Genomic DNA, 16,815 nt, shown 5'->3' with positions numbered 1-16,815 from the left:
TTAATTTTATTTTATTTTTGGCTGTGTTGGGTCTTCGCTGCTGTTCGTGGGCTTTCTCTAGTTGCAGCGAGTGGGGGCTACTCTTCCTTGTGGTGCGCAGGCTTCTCATTGCAGTGGCTTCTCTTGTTGTGAGCACGGGCTCTAGGCATGCAGGCTTCAGTAGTTGTGGCATGCGGGCTCAGTAGTTGTGGCTCACGGACTCTAGAGTGCAGCCTCAGTACTTGTGGCGCATGGGCTTAGTTGCTCCGTGGCATGTGGGATCTCCCTGGACCAGGGCTCAAACCTGTGTCCCCTGCATTGGCAGGCAGATTCTTAACCACTGCACCACCAGGGAAGTCCTCCCTTCAAATGGCAGCTTTCTATAAATAACTTTTAATATTTATTCAGTATAATTTGCAATTTACACTTCAATTTTAATAGATGATTTAAATATTAGAAAAATAACATTTGAAAGCATGATAATAATTTTAATTTTACATTAACTTCATTATATGTCTTCATGAAAATATATTCAAATTATGTAAAGTTTGAAGTCAGTTGCATTTAAGTTTTATTTTATTTTTAATTAACTAATTAATTTTTGGCTGCGTTGGGTCTTCGTTGTTGCGTGCAGGCTTTCTCTAGTTGTGGCGAGCAGGAGCTACTCTTCATTGCAGTGTGCAGGCTTCTCATTGTGGTGGCTTCTCTTGTTGCAGAGCATGGGCTCTAGTTATGTGAGCTTCAGTAGTTGTGGTACGTGGGCTCAGTAGTTGTGGCACGTGGGCTCAGTAGTTGTGGCTCATGGGCTTAGTTGCTCCACGGCATGTGGGATCTTCCCTGACCCGGGCTTGAACCCGTGTCCCCTGCATTGGCAGGCGGATTCTTATCCACTGTGCCACCAGGGAAGTCCTGCATTTAACTTTTAAATTCTTTAGCCCATTACTGTTAATAGAACATAGATTATATGAAAATCTCAGTTATAACAACATAATTAGTGACTTTGCAAAAATGAAGATAAGAAAAATAAATGGTTTGAAATATATATTTATTAACTTGTAAATAATGCATGTCTCTTTTAAATTGAGGTAACATTGGTTTATAACATAAGTTTCATGTGTACAACATTATACTTCTACTTATGTTTACACTATAGTGTGCTCACCACCAAAAATTTTGTTTCCATCCATCACCATAAAGTTGACCACCTTTACCCTCTTCACCCTCCCCTCATCCCTTCACCTCTGGTAGCCACTGCTCTGTTCTCTGTATCTACGTGTTTGTTTTTGTTTGGTTTGGTTTGTTCATTTATTTATTCATTTATTTATTTTTTTAATCCCACATATGAGTGAAATCATACAGTATTTGTCTTTCTCCATCTGACTTATTTCACTTAGTGGAATACCCTCAAGATCCGTCCATATTGGCTCAAATGGCAAGATTTAATCTTTTTATGGCTGCATAGTATTCCATTTAATATACATACACCACATTTTATTTATCCTTTCATCTGCCAGTGGGCACTTAGGTTGTTTCCATAGAGTAGCTGTTGTAAATGATGCTGCAATAAACACAGGGTGCATATTTCTTTTAATTAGTGTTTTCATATTTTGGGGATAAAACCCAAAAGTGGAATAGCTGGGTCATATGGAAATTCTATTCTTAATTTTTTGAGGCATCTCCATACTGTTTTCCACAGTGGCTGTAGCAGTTTACATTCCCACCAACAATGTACAAGAGTTCCTTTTCTCCCTCCACATCCTCATCAACACTTGTTATTTCTTGCCTTTTTGATAATAGCCATTCTGACAGGCATGAGATTATATCTTGTGATTTTGACTTGCATTTCCCTAATAATTAGTGATGTAGAACATCTTTTTCATGTGCCTATTGGCCATCAGTGTGTCTTCTTTTGAAAAATGTCTATTTGGCTCCTCTGCCCATGTAAAAAAATCAAGTAGTTTTTGAGTTGTATGAGTTCTTTATATATTTTAGATTTTAAGCCCTTATCAGATAAATGATTTGTAAATATCTTCTCCCATTCGGTAGGTTGTCCTTTCATTTTGTTGATGGTTTCCTTTGCTGTGCAGAAGCTTTTTAACTTGATATAGTCTCCTTTGTTTATTTTTGCTTTTGTTTCCCTTGCCTGTGGAGACATATCCGGAAAGATATTGCTACAATCGATGTCAAAGAGCATACTGTGTATGTTTTTTTCCAGGAGTTGTATGGTTTCAGGTCTTACATTCAAGTCTTTAATCCATTTTGAGTTGATTTTTGTAAATGGTGTGAGGTAGTGGTCTAGTCTCTCTCTCTCTCTCTCTTTTTTTTTTTTTTTTTTTTTTCATGTTGGCTGTCCAGTTTTCCCAGCATCATTTATTGAAGAGACTATTCTTTCTCCAGTAATGCACATCTTTATTTTGTTACTCATCCAGCCATATCTGGTCCACCAAAAGAATACCTAGATACATGCGATAATAATTAAATGTAGTCATTTTGATATTTTTTCCAGCTGTTGCTTTACGCACATTCTTTTGTTGTTATGAAAGTAACTTGGTAAAGTAAGAGTAAAGAACATACCTAACAGTTTATTAGCTTGATGATTAACTTTAAAAAGTTTAGACCTATGATATGTGAGCCACCATTTTTATTCTTGCCCTGGGGCACCTTGTTTTCTCTCCTCAAATCAACTCCCTCATGCCCAGCTGATGACATTACTTCCTAGTTCACTGAAAACCAGGGACAACAGAAAAGAACTTCTTTTTCCACTTCCCACCTTCTGCTACATTTCTGCCCTTAGACTCTGTCTCCCTCCAGGCATCACAAATGTGTCTATCTAGGATCACCCCCTCCACTTGTGCACTGAATCCCAGTCCTTCTCAGTCAAGAGCATCACTCCTACAATTGCACTCCCTGGTCCCTGTCCCTGTCTACTTTGTCATTCCTATCAGCATATAAAAATACCAAAATATGCCCATTTTAAATATCCTTCCTCTGATCCCACATTTCTTTCTACATTATGCTGCATTTCTTTCCTTCCCTTTATGGCAAAATTCTTTGAAAGGACTGGCTGTACTCTTGTTGTCTTTCTCGTCTACTACTTTGTCTTGAACTCTTTCCATTTCTTCTGTCAAGAGGTTGGTTTATAGACTCACAGACATAGAGAATAGACTTGTGGTTGCCAAGGATGGGGGGATGGGGGAGGGGAGGATTGGGAGTTTGGGATGAGCAGATGCAAACTATTATATATAGAATGGATAAACAACAAGGTCCTACTGTAGAGCACAGGGGATGATATTCAATATCCTGTGATAAACCATAATGGAAAAGAATATGAAAAAGAATATATATATATATGTATAACGAAATTAACACAACTTTGTAAATCAACTATACTTCAATAAAGTAATTTTAAAAAAGAAGTGGGTTATGAGGTCCATACCTCCTCCCCTTAAATCTAAACATGTTTGTAACTGCCTTATAACCAACAGAATGCAGCAGAAGTCATACTGCATGATTTCTGAGGCTAGCTCAGAAAAGATTATACAGCTTCTGCCTTACTCATTTCAACATGCTCTTGGAGCCATGAGTGCCATGTAAGAATCTTAACTATCTCAAGGTTGCCATGCTGTGAAAAAGCTCATGCTACATGCTACATGGAGAGGACAAGTGCAGGTGTTCTGGCCAACATCCCCAGCAGAGAGCCAGCTGACGGCTACCATCAACTGCCAGAAATGTGACAGAAGATGCCTCCAGATGATCCCAGCTCTCAGTGGTTAAGTCACTCTCAGCCTTCAAGTCTCCCCAGATAAGGACCCAGACATCACTGAGCAAAGACAAGCCATCCTTACTGTTTCCTTTCTGACACAGTATTCCATGAGCATAATAAAATGGTTGTTTTACACCAAGTTTTGGGGTGGTATGTTAGGTGGTTATAGTAACTGGAACAGTGTGTGTGTGTGTGTGTGTGTGTGTGTGTGTGTATGTATGTATGTGTATACATATATACATTCATATATTTCCTAGCTCTATTTGCTGAGAAGGCCTAGGAACGATGGCATCATTGTAGCAATGAAGATATCTGGCACCCAGATCTTGGTTTCCAAATACTACCCTTTGTTAAAAGAAGCCAGAGAGGGCTTCCCTGGTGGCACAGTGGTTAAGAATCCGCCTGCCAATGCAGGGGACACTGGTTTGAGCCCTGATCCGGGAAGATCCCACATGCGTGGAACAACTAAGCCCGTGAGCCACAACTACTGAGTCTGCGCTCTAGAACCCTCGAGCCACAACTACTGAAGCCTAGAGCCTGTGCTGCACAACAAGAGAAGCCACCGTAATGAGAAGCCCACGCACTGCAATGAAGAGTAGCCCCCGCTCACTGCAACTAGAGAAAGCCCACAGACAGCAATGAAGACCCAACGCAGCCATAAATAAAATAAATAAATTTATTAAAAAAAAAAAAAAAGAAGCCAGAGGCTCTTGAAGAAATGGTTGATTCCTGGGCTGAGTCAGGAAAAGTACAAATTGAGCTTGAATTACCTCTTGTACCAGAAAGTAATCAAATAATGTTGTAGACATTGCAAAAGGACACAGGAACCAGCTTGGAGCACTTTCTCATTTGCCAAATTTGGGATAATTTTTTTCAACCTTACTTTCTGTTTAATTCATTTTGCCAAACAAACATAGTGAAAACTTTAATCTGACTAATTGTGCAGAAAATAGAATTTGTAGCAAACATAACAGGATAGACTTAAGTCCCTGGCAAGCTGGATCTCCACGAGATCCCATAGATTGCCTTGTAGATGGCCTCCTGGGAGGGAGGTCCTAGGAGGGAGAGGCACAGATCTGCCAGTCCCTATCAGAAGCACAGGCTGCACGTGGGAAGGAAAAGCACAGAAAGTAGAACTGATGTTACTTGGATCTCTTATCACTACACGTGGAAGAGTTCTGATTACTGGCCAAACTCAAGGTGTCGTCTTCCCAAACCCATAGTCCTTGGGCATCCTGCCTGCATCCGTAGGGGATAAGTTTCAAGTTCAATGGTTCTGAAGCCTCTGCTTCACCAGAACCTGCAACGTAAATTTGGGGGTGGGGGTGAAGGTGGGGAGGGGTAGACAAAGTCATAATTGCTGGTGTCACCGGTGCAGAGTCTGAGATCCCAGACTCCAGGAGCTTGCTTCAGGAGGAAACAAGAGAGGGTGCCAGGTCACCAGCAAGAGCCCAACTGCCCTAAGCCTCAGTACTCTCAACCAGTGCCCCAGGAGTATGAGGGAGTTCAACAGCGGCGGCCTAAGGTCCCCACTAAGCTGCTAGGTGTCTGGGAGTTGCGAAGGCCGAAATGGGACTCGTTCACATCCTGTGCTTTTTGCGGATGACAGCCATAGCCAGCAGCCGATCCCTCTCGAGGAGTTCTTCACGGAGCTTGGCCTCAGTGAGACACAGGTGAGGATGCTGCCCTTCATCTCCTTCATCTTCACCTCCATCAGCGCCAGGATGTCCAGCTGCTCGTCCAGCTTGCAGGAGCTCCTCCTCCGTGGTGCCTGACGACAAGTAGAGTTGTTCGAGCCAGTATCAGGGAAGCCCTCACAGCCCTCCCCGCCCCCCACCAGCTGGGGGCCCTTGGGGTTGTGGCAGCCTCCAGCTCCGATGCTGCAGCTGCTGCGGCTGCAGCCTATGAACTCCACTTGCACCACCAAGCCCATGGGCTTCCCATCTTCTCCCGTGGGAATGGTGGGCGCCAGGTGGCACGGATCCCAGAGTCTGGCGCTGCCCAAATTTGGGATAATTTGTGCATGAAATTAATGATGATAGTAACTAACTACAATTAATTAAATAAAATAGAAATGCATGGGTCCAGGCAATATAAGTAAATATGGTAGTAATGGATTACAAGTTATTGAGTAAAATTGGAATCCATGAGTCCATATGATATAAATAAATAAATGAATAAATGAGGGAGAGAGAAATGTTCTTTTATAGTCGATTGTTGACTGAAAACTGAAGAAATGACGGAGTAAAAAGAAAAAAAATCACCATTTAATAAACATCATCGGGCTTCCCTGGTGGCACAGTAGTTAAGAATCTGCCTGGCAATGCAAGGGACACGGGTTCGAGCCCTGGCCCGGGAAGATCCCACATGCCGCGGAGCAACTAAGCCCGTGTGCCACAACTACTGAGCCTGAGCTCTAGAGCCCACAAGCCACAGCTACTGAGCCCATGTGCCACAACTACTGAAGCCTGCACGCCTAGAGCCCGTGCCCCACAACAAGAGAAGCCACGACAATGAGAAGCCACAACGAAGAGTAGCCCCCGCTCACCGCAACTAGAGAAAGCCTGCGCACAGCAACGAAGATCCAACGCAGCCAAAAATAAATAAATAAATTTTAAAAATAAAAATAAACATCATCATGCTTATTCCGATGAGAGTCATAAAGGGATGCTAAGGCAGGTAGGTGGAGATTTGGTGATGTGCCAGATACTTAGGAATTACAAAGGGACAGTTAGGACTTTAAGGTGGAGAACCTGCCAGACTGGTTTGGCAGCATCAGGAGTGAGATGGTTTTGCCTCCAGCAACTTCTGATGTGATACACAAAGGCCGCATCATTTCTCTCTTGCCCCAACATGTACTTAGGTTGGAGAGATTGTACAGAAATGAAAAGCCTGTACTCTTTAAAACTAATTCATGAAAGAGAAAGACAGAAGAACTGCCCACATTGAAGGAGTCTGCAGATATGTGACTACCAAATGCGATTTGCGATCCTGGACCAAAAAGGACAGAGGCATTAGTGGGACAGCTGATGAAATCTGAATGGTACCTATAATTAGACAGTGGTGTTGACTTCCTGATTAGGGTGGTGTATTTGTTTGCTAGGGCTGCCATAACAAAGTACCACAAACGGGGTGGCTTAAACAGTAGAAATTTATTTTCTTACAGTTCTGAAAGCTAGAAGCCAGAAATCAAAGAGTCAGCAGGGTTGGTTCTCTCTGAGGGCTGTGACAGAAGTCTCTTCCATGCCTCTCCCCTAGATTCTGGTGGTTTGCTGGCAATCTTTGGCGTTCCTTGGCTTGTAGACACATCAACCCTATCTCTGCCTTCACATTCACATGACATTCTGGTCTTGACGTATGCTGGTCTGGACATGATGTTCTGGTCTGGACATGTCTGTGTCCAAATTTCCCCTTTTTATAAGGACATCAGTCATATTGGATTAAGGGTCCACCCTACTGCAGTATGACCTCATTTTATTTTAACCAATTATATCTGCAACAACCCTATTTCCAAATAAGGTCATAGTCTGATGTACTGGGAGTTAGGGCTTCACTATCTGAATTTTGAAGGGACACAATTCAACCCATAATAGATGGTTATATTGGGGTTGAGAGAAATAAGCAAATATAACCAAAGGCTGACAAATGGGGAATCAGGGTGAAAAGGATACCAGAGTTCCCGATACTGTTCTTAAGTGTTTTCTGTAAGTTTGAAATTACTTCAAAAAATTTTTTAAATTCAATAAAGTGCTGAGTTTATGTATTACACAAGATCTTAGTGCTGAACCTACCATGGGGAAGGAACTATAAGGAGATGATAAAGGTGTTTGGGTGGCCTTATTGCAAACTTGCCTGAGACATAGTGAGGGTATCAGAAATTAATACATTATGCTTACACAGCACTTCATAATTTACAAAAAAAAAAAAATCTTATTTCGTTTGTCCCTCCTGACAACTTTGTGAGGCAAGACTTTTTCAATTTTATAAAAAAACTAAAGAAAGGTCAGCTGACTGGCCCAAGGTCTCCATCATACAACTGTTAAAGGTAAACTGAGGCATGTTAAAATTTTAAGTTTGAGCAAAAAATGCATTCAAATGGGGCCGCGCCAAACCAGAAGTGGTTATGAGCGCTCCTCAGACCTCAGCCAGAGGAAAAACTTAAATGGAGAAAGTGTGGAAACAGAGAAAGGAAATTATTTGATTGGCTATAGCTTAGCCTAGTTGGTTGTGTGTGATTGGTTGTCCTTTAGTGTTTTTTTGTTTTGTTTTGATGTTTTGATTTTGTTTTTGTGTTGCCTGTGCCTCCCAGCATGCAGGATCTCAGTTCCCCAAACAGGGATCGAACCTGGAGTGGAAGTGCTGAGTCCTAACCACTGGACTGCCAGGGAATTCCCTCCCGTGGCATCTTGATTACGTGACCTTGAGGCATTTACAGGTTTAGATTTTGGCTTGCTTAAGTAGGCCGCCATGACATTAGAGCCACCTCAGTCTGATGGCCTCCTTGTTTAATTAACACAACTAATAAATGATTAGTTTGGACCCTGATCCAGTTTTTTTTTGACTTGTAATGACCTCCTGTGGCGGTAGCAAACGATAACACGAGTTGACTCTAAACAAAACTGTGACTTCCCTGGTGGTCCAGTGGGTAAGACTCCACGCTCCCAATGCAGGGGGCACTGTACGATCCCTGGTCGGGAACTAGATCCCACATGTATGCCTCAACGAAGTCAGCATGCCACAACTACGACCCAGCGCAGCCAAAATAAATAAATAAATATTTTAAAAACAACAACAACAAAAAACCTGTGACATCCTTTGTACCATTTTGGGGTAAACAAGTTCTTCCCAAGAAAACAATGTCTTCTTCTTAAGATCAAACTGGAGTTTAGGTAAGAGACCATAGAGGCTCCAGATATGAGGTTCACTATGGACCCTTTCCTCCGCTGTCCACACTCCACCCCCCAACCACCGCCTACGGGGCGGGTGTGGGCCGGTCTCCATATGGACTTCGATTTCCCTCACGAACTTTCAGGCCAGTGCCTGGGGAACAGGGTCAAGAAAAGGCCTTCAACCCGTGCCACGATACAGCCTCTTGGACATTTCCCACCAGCAACTCTCAGACCACGCCCCTCACGCACAAGCTCGTTCTTCCTTATTATTGCCCCAATAGTTAAGTCCCAATCATTCTCCTTCGCACCGCTGGCCAATCATGTTCTTTCTCTTTTTATAAACCTCCGCCCTGGCTCCTGCAGTCCAATGATTGATATAATCGTCTTCAAAGTCACGAAGCGAGAGTGCAGGGTTTCAGCGCCGCAACCTCGGGGCCCCACAGACCTGGGGAAGAACTACGAGCCTGCGCGGACTGTAGCCACCAATGCTCGCTCTCCCCCCTCCCCCCACCTAGGTTAGGCGTGTCCCACCCCCACCCCCCCAACCACCCAATGTAAAGCTGAAAAGGGCCTTAGGTGCTTGACTAGCATACTAGGTCCACTTGCTCACTCTGTCTGTAGGGGCCCAAGACCTTGAGCCTTAAGCTTAGAGGCCCAGAATGACTTGGTCAGCTCCAGCTGGCATGTCTCTGTTGGGCCTTCAGCTTCCGAAACACAGAATTATAAAACGGTAAAGCTGGACAGACTTTAGGAATTGTTTAATCCAGACCATTCACATTGCACTGACTGTTCCAAAGGCTCAGAGGCCCTCCTCTCCTTTCTTTCTCTTGGTTGGGGGAATTAGGGTCAAGCTCGGCAGGTGCAGGGCTTGCCAACACCACGCCCCTTAATCCTGGCCAGGCTGAGTAAGGGCTTCCATCCCAGCCTCCGTGCTCCAGCCAGCTGTCACACAGTGGGTTAAGATGGCTGAGGAGGAGGGTGATGTGGACGAGGAGGATGTGTTCCTGGCGTTTGCCCGGAGGCCCTCTCCTCCCAGGGGTCCCCTGCGGCAGGCCATAGACAAGGCCTTCTTTATCTTCCTGGTCCTCATCCTGACACTACTGACGCTGGAGGCTGTTTATAAGCTGCTGTGGCTGTTACCATGGGCAAAGTTTGGGGACTGGCTCCTGAGAACACCTCAGATGGAGGAGGAGCTGGAACTGTGACCACCTTTCCTATAAACGTCCTCTTTCCCTGCCACAGAGGTGAGAGGGGAGAAAGGGGGAGATGGGGGCTTTGGAGGGACACTTGGAGAGCTGAGAGCAGCTATCTTAAAATTTCTGCACCTATACTCCGGGAATTAATTTTGAAAAAGTTTATACTCCTCAAGTATTTTTAAGTAAGCACCTAAAACTTTTCATCATACATTAACATTGTTTCAAGGATGTAATTCCTGGCATACAAAAAATATTCACATTTTAAAATAAAACAATTAAATCAATCTTTTGTGTGTCCAGGGGAGTTGAAATATCAGAGTGACTTGATATTCACCACCACTCGTTTAAAAATATAATTGGGAATCCTTCCTTTTCTTCTTCCATCATTCTCTTTTCTCCTAGAACTTCTATTACCATTCTACTTCTCCACAGACAATTTTATGCTTTTATACTTGAAAGTCTTTTATTGACCAATCTATCACTCTTTCCTACATAAACATATATATTAATTGAGATGAAAAATATTTTTCTTTCTTGTGACCATAAGACTCTAGTTTTTTAGAAAAATTTCTTCTGGGTTATCATTACAATTATTATGTGAGCAGAACTGATTAAATAGCATAAAGATTGTACACATTTTCCTAATTGTTAATATTAAAGGTACATTTTTTTTCTGTTTCAGCTTGCAGGATCTTAGTTCCCTGACCAGGGATCAAACCCCGGCACCCTGCTTGGCAACACAGAGTCCTAACCACTGGACTGCCAGGGAACTACCTAAAAGTACGTTTTAAATGAGATAGACGAGGTGGTGCTCATGGTGCCTTGAAGAAACAGGTTACATGTCTCTTTATTTAAGACAAGGTAAGGGAATTCCCTGGCAGTCCAGTGGTCAAAACACAAACAAACACAAACAAACAAAACCAAAAAGCAAACAAACAAAAAACAAGGTAACATTATCCCGAGGAGATTTCATGATTGAGAACTACAGTATCCTTTTTTTTTTTTTTTTTTAAGAGGGAGAAAGTCTATTGTAAAAGAGAAAAGGAAGAAGGAGAAGCTCTACTGCAGGAATTTACTGAGGAAAACAAATTTTGGGAAAATTGAGAATCTGGAAATTAAGTTCCTTATATCTCCCAAATCCGAGTACCCTTGGGCAAGTCTTCATGTCCCCCAATTTGAAGACTATAGGCTTAGATGACTGGAGAGAAGTGGTGTGGGATTCTTTAATGGAAGGGAGAGTTTGAGGTTCTGGGACTCTGAGGGCTTGGGGATGTAAGGGTCTGTGGTCCCAGAAAGTGGCAAGATGCTCACCATCTGTGGAATTCGCAAGGATGCAGGAGGTGGGAAACTCAGCAGTTGGAACCGTATTAACATTTCCGGTTTCCCCAGAAGCTCACCTTTGGACCCAGCTCTGCCTCCACGAGTCCCTCCAGCTTCCCTAAAGCTGGGTTAGGTGGGGGGGGGGGGGGGGGGGGGGGCGGGCGTCAAAGTCGGTTTCTTCTCTCTTCCTTCTTTCATCAGCTCTCTCAGAGGAAGAGGACGAGAGAGACTCGAGGTATTTTACGAGCCTCATTTCGTCTCACAGCCCTCACAGCGGCAATTGGCACAGATTCTTCTCAGAACCCCCTCCCCACATCGCCCGTCCTCAGGCCCTGGAGCCCCTGGACAAAGCACGGCCTCCTGGTCATCAGCGCCTGCGCCTCGGGAATCCCCTCCAGAAAAGGAAGGAGAACCACCCAGGTCCCACCTACTTGGTTGGTCATTAGTTCTGTGGTGGAGCTTGAAAAGCAAACCAACAACAATAGCAGTAATAATAACACATTTGTACAGCGTGTTGTGCTCATTTGTATGCATGTGTTATGATTGGGAGATGTAGGCAACTGGATGTAGAAATAGCTTCTGGACAGCGACAAGGGAGCGCACAGCCCATAGAAAGGAATGACAGGCGCATTCGATTAAGCCGTGGAAACTGGTACCTGGCAGGTAGGAAAGCAGCGCCAGAAGGCTTGTCAATAGCCCAGTGGATGCAAAAAGTTTTATTTCCCTCTTAAGAGATTCCCGCCCTTCCGTGCACCCTTGTGCAGCCTTGGAGGGCCAATTCCTCAGCTGCCCTGTTCCGTTCCCCCCTCCCCTGCTTGGACAGGTGGCTCAGTCCTCCCGGCACGCGACTCGCCGGCAGTTGGGCCAGGATGCGGGAAGTTTCTGATTGGCGGAGTGGCAGAAGCACCGGGTGAAAAGAGCTCCACTGGCGGCGCGCCCCAATCCGGGCGTAGCCAGTGCCGTACGGCAAAATGGCGTCCTCCAGGCATTTGGGACGCCCGGATGGGACAATTCCGCCCCCTGCAGGTCAGGGGGAAGGGAGCCGCAGACTATGTGGGCGGCATTAGAAGCCCTCGCGGGGCGGGTCCACCGTCACTTCCGGCCACCGGGGGCGGGGGGGACTGGATTCCGTACGACAATATGGCCGCACCTAGGTGCCTGTAGCCGGAAACTCCGCGGCTTCCGGTCCGGAGTAGGGCCTGCGGTGGGAGGGGGAAGGAAGACGGAGGGAACCATGCGAGGTTCTGAGATCAGCGGCGAGGGTCTTCTCGAGAGACTGTTTCTGAGGTGGGGGTCGGACGGTGCGGGGAGCGAAGGCGGGGGCGGGAATGTCGAGGGACAGGTACTGGGGGGTTCCGGGCGCTGAGTCTGAGGGGCAAGCTGTGGTACCTTCCTTCCTATCCCTGAAGGGGAGTGGGGCGGCCGGGGGCTGAACTGGGGGAGGGGTACTTGGCGGGAAGCTCATCTAGGGGAAGGACCGGACTCAGGGCTGGAATCTGAGTGGAAGCAGGAGAGCCCAGTGTGGGGCTCACTATCGGTTACAGGTCCCAGAAAGAGAATGGGGAAAATTAGGGTGGGGTGAGAGGGAGGGGGACTTGAGGTGAAATATCTCCAACCTAACGCCCCGGTTTGAGGAGAGCCATCAGAGGGTGGACTATGGAGATAATTTAAGTAGGAGAAAGGGGGATGGATTGTTGGGAGGGAACCTTCTTCGCCTCAGAGAGTCTCGGAGTTGGGGTGAACCTTCAGGATGGAGTGAGGATGTGGATTTGATGTGTGTGAGAACGAAAGGGGAAAACACCTGAGGTGGTGCCAGCGGGGGTGTGGTATCTGTTCGAGGGGATGTCAAGGAAATCTGGAGTGCAATGTGAGAGGTCGTCCAGGGGTTGAGAGGAAGAATCAACTTGCCAACTATGAGAAATAGTGGGGAAATGCAACTGAAAGACCGGATATCGACGTGAGGGGTGGAGCTGGGGGTGGGACTTAAGGTTTTCAGATGGTTTGGGGCTCCCATAGTAAAGGGCCCAAAAAACGTATGGTACTAATGGTTGCTGAAGATAGGCAGTGAGGACACTGTTGGGCATGGCTGGGTGTTTTGAAACCCAAGAAGACTGAAAAATGTGTGAGATGAAGGGATGGGGCTATGCTGGAGGGGCTCTGTCTGAGGCCCCATCCCCTTCCAGCAGGAATTACGAAATCCCCAACACTTCCTCCCTCCGGGGGATTTGATCCCCCATGGCCACCGCTAACAGCATCATCGTGCTGGATGATGATGACGAAGATGAAGCAGCTGTTCTGCCAGGGCCCTCCCACCCACTCCCCAATCCGGCCTCACCCAGGGCAGAAGCCCCTGGCTCCTCCCAGCCCCATGGGGCTGGAGGAAGCAGTAGTTCGGGCGGCAAGAAATGCTACAAGTTGGAGAATGAGAAGCTGTTTAAAGAGGTGAGCTTTAGGGGAGAAGATTCTTGTACTCCAGGGAGGGGGATGGCTGACTGGCTCTCCTGTCCTTTCTTCCCCACTAACCCCACCTCACCTTCTTTCTCTCAATCCCATCCCTTGTCTCTTTCCCCCTCCCTTTTTCTCCTGAACCTTCCAGTTCCTTGAACTGTGTAGGACGCAGACGGCGGACCACCCTGAGGTGGTCCCGTTCCTCTGTAACCGGCAGCAGCGGGCCCACTCTCTGTTTTTGGCCTCGGCGGAGTTCTGCAACATCCTCTCTGGGGTCCTCTCTCGGGCCCAGAGCCGGCCAGCTAAGCTCTATGTCTACATTAATGAGCTCTGCACTGCTCTCAAGGCCCACTCAGCCAAGAAGAAGCTGAACCTGGCCCCTGCTGCCACCACCTCTAGTGAGCCCTCTGGGAATAACCCTCCCGCAGACCCCTCCTTGGACCCCACAAGTGCTGAGACCACTGCCTCTGAGGCCCCAAGGACCCATGGTTCCCGGCGGCAGATCCAGCGCTTGGAGCAGCTGCTGGCACTCTACGTGGCAGAGATCCGGCGGCTGCAGGAAAAGGAGTTGGATCTCTCAGAATTGGATGACCCAGACTCCACTTACCTGCAGGAGGCGAGGTTGAAGCGTAAGCTGATCCGCCTCTTTGGGCGGCTGTGTGAGCTGAAAGACTGCTCTTCACTGACAGGCCGGGTCATAGAGCAGCGCATCCCCTACCGTGGTACCCGCTACCCAGAGGTCAACAGGCGCATTGAGCGGCTCATCAACAAGCCAGGGCCTGATACCTTCCCTGACTATGGAGACGTACTGCGGGCCGTAGAGAAGGCAGCTGCTCGGCACAGCCTTGGCCTCCCCCGACAGCAGCTCCGGCTCATGGCTCAGGATGCCTTCCGAGATGTGGGCATCAGGTTACAGGAGCGTCGCCACCTTGATCTCATCTACAACTTTGGCTGTCACCTCACAGATGACTATAGGCCAGGTAGGCATTAGTGAGATGCTCCTTGGTAACCCTCATTCATCAGGTGTGTGGTGGAGGGGGTGTCTCTCTAGTCCCTTCTTCTAGGGTTCTGGGTGAGTACACTGACTTTATATCTTCCCACATAGGCATTGATCCCGCACTGTCAGATCCTGCCCTGGCTCGGCGCCTGCGGGAGAACCGGAGCTTGGCTATGAGCCGGCTGGATGAGGTCATCTCCAAGTATGCAATGATGCAAGACAAGAGCGAGGAGGGCGAGAGACAGAAGAGAAGAGCGCGGCTCCCCCAAGCCACCTCTTCCCACTCTGCAGACCCCTCCAAAGCCTCCTTGGATTCTGGTGAGGTATGGAAGGGAATACACCCTTCAGAGAGACCTTGTCCTTCCACTGCACTGGCCAGGAGGGAGTACGTGGTGACTGATCATGGCGTGTGCAGAAGGAATGCAAGAAGCAGCCCCTCTGGGGCAAGGGATTCCCTAGAGAAACTCCTTTGTCCCCTGCAGGGCCCTAGTGGGATGGCATCCCAGGAGTGCCCTACCACCTCCAAGGCTGAGACCGATGATGAAGATGAGGAAAGTGAGGAGGAGGAGGAGGAGGAAGAGGAGGGAGAGGAAGATGAGGAGGAGGAAGACGAGGAGGCCACAGATTCCGAAGAAGAGGAGGATCTGGAACAGATGCAGGAAGGTCAGGGGGACGATGAAGAGGAGGAGGAGGAGGAGGAGGAGGAAGCAGGTATGTCAAGGAAACAGTCTTCTCGTCGGTTCCCTCTACTCTGTTGGGCATGAGCCCCCTGTTTGAGATCCTTCCCTTCTTCCTCTTACTCCTAGTGTCCTCTCAGCAGTTTTCTTTCCCCTAGTTCTTTTGCTACCCCTCCCCTCTTTTCTTCTTTTCCAGGGAAGGATGGAGATAAGAGCCCCATGTCCCCACTACAGATCTCCACTGAAAAGAGCCTGGAACCTTGCAAAGGGATCAGCGGGTCGTTGGGGGAGCAGCAAAACAAAGGACTCACAGTGTCACCATCTTCACTGGCAGAAGAGCCCCCGGCCCCCTCCAGCGTAGTTGCTGAAAGCAGTGGAGAGCACCTCGAGGAGTTGCCCCTGGAGGAAGAGAGCCCTATGTCTCAGCTCTTTGAGCTAGAGATTGAAGCCTTGCCCCTGGATACTACTCCTTCCCCTGAGGAGAGGGACGTTTCCTCTTCCAGGAAGCAATCAGAAGACCCCCTCACCACTGTCTTGGAGAATGGAGCAGCCATGGTCACCTCCACTTCCTTCAACGGAGGCGTCTCTCCTCACACCTGGGGAGATTCCAGTCCTCCCCACAAGAAATCTCGGAAGGAGAAGCAAACAGAAGCCGGGCCATTAGGAAAGAGGTAACAGCAATAAGGAGGAGAAAGAGGGAAGCCAAGGAGGGACTGCGGGGGCTTTCTGAGAGGAATACTGTGGAACGGAGTCTGCGGAGAGAAACTGGAGCTCCCCCTCCATCCTCAGTCTCCATATACCCTTCCACCCACATATGTTTCTGTCTCTAGCTATGTGGAAAGGCAAAGGGCAGTGCATGAGAAGACACATACTCTGCCCAGCCCGCCTTCCCCCTTGGCTTCCATGGCTCCAGTTGCCGATTCCTCCACGAGAGTGGATTCTCCTAGCCACGGCCTGGTGACCAGCTCCCTCTGTAGCCCATTTCCAGCCCGGTTGTCCCACACCCCACAATCACAACCCTCCAGACCTGGTACTTTTAAGGTAAGAGGGGGAGGCTGTTTCCTGACTTCATTCTCTTTCATTGTTCAGTTTGGGGTATTCTGTCTGCTGCACTCATCACCTCCTCTCTCTGATAAGTCCTTCCCTTGGCTTCTCATCTGCTGTGTTCCAGACCTCTCTGATTCTCTGTCTCTCACTCCCCCGCAGATGAGTGTGGCCACACAGTGCGATCCAGAGGAGATCATCGTGCTCTCAGACTCTGATTAACTGCCTCCCCCTCCTCCCTGCCTCCAAAATGTTTGGGGATAGTATTTGGAGGACGGTGGGAAGCAGATGACTGAGGAAGGGATGGACTGAACTAATCGCCTTTTGGTGGTTTCTTTAAAAAAAAAAAAAAAAACTTAAGTTTTACACAGAAACATTAATAAACAATAAAGTTCTTTTCTTATTGTATCCCTGTCTTTTCCTTGTCCTGCTCTCACCAGCTGGTGATTGGCACGAGCTGTTCTCTGGCTCAGGGTTAGCCGTTCCCCCGGGATAGCCCTGG

The 16,815-nt window shown here is 47.4% G+C and overlaps 2 protein-coding genes across 8 annotated transcripts; both read left to right on the top strand.

Annotated features, from left to right (window-relative positions):
- The first annotated feature begins 9,336 nt into the window (after nucleotides 1–9,336).
- On the top strand, nucleotides 9,337–10,632 carry SMIM40 (small integral membrane protein 40). The gene is made up of 2 exons (XM_032649897.1): nucleotides 9,337–9,875; nucleotides 10,510–10,632. The coding sequence occupies exon 1, from the start codon at nucleotides 9,594–9,596 to the stop codon at nucleotides 9,834–9,836; it is 243 nt and encodes an 80-aa protein (XP_032505788.1). The 5' UTR covers nucleotides 9,337–9,593; the 3' UTR covers nucleotides 9,837–9,875; nucleotides 10,510–10,632.
- A 1,315-nt stretch (nucleotides 10,633–11,947) lies between these two features.
- Nucleotides 11,948–16,721, top strand: DAXX (death domain associated protein). 7 transcript variants are annotated; one of them, XM_032649910.1, is made up of 8 exons: nucleotides 11,955–12,434; nucleotides 13,334–13,589; nucleotides 13,744–14,575; nucleotides 14,701–14,915; nucleotides 15,075–15,303; nucleotides 15,466–15,940; nucleotides 16,100–16,310; nucleotides 16,476–16,721. In XM_032649910.1, the coding sequence occupies exons 2-8, from the start codon at nucleotides 13,383–13,385 to the stop codon at nucleotides 16,533–16,535; spliced, it is 2,229 nt and encodes a 742-aa protein (XP_032505801.1). In that variant the 5' UTR covers nucleotides 11,955–12,434; nucleotides 13,334–13,382; the 3' UTR covers nucleotides 16,536–16,721. The 7 variants fall into 7 exon arrangements, with proteins under 7 accessions (XP_032505799.1, XP_032505801.1, XP_032505803.1 ...); XM_032649912.1 differs by having other exon boundaries at nucleotides 13,331–13,589; nucleotides 15,075–15,255; XM_032649909.1 differs by having other exon boundaries at nucleotides 12,331–12,434; nucleotides 13,331–13,589.
- The last annotated feature ends 94 nt before the right edge of the window (nucleotides 16,722–16,815 follow it).

This window comes from Phocoena sinus, chromosome 11 (assembly GCF_008692025.1).
Source record: "Phocoena sinus isolate mPhoSin1 chromosome 11, mPhoSin1.pri, whole genome shotgun sequence".
Classification (NCBI taxonomy): Eukaryota; Metazoa; Chordata; class Mammalia; order Artiodactyla; family Phocoenidae; genus Phocoena; species Phocoena sinus.
Note: the sequence above shows the minus strand (reverse complement) of the source record. Positions and strands in the feature narration are given on the sequence as shown.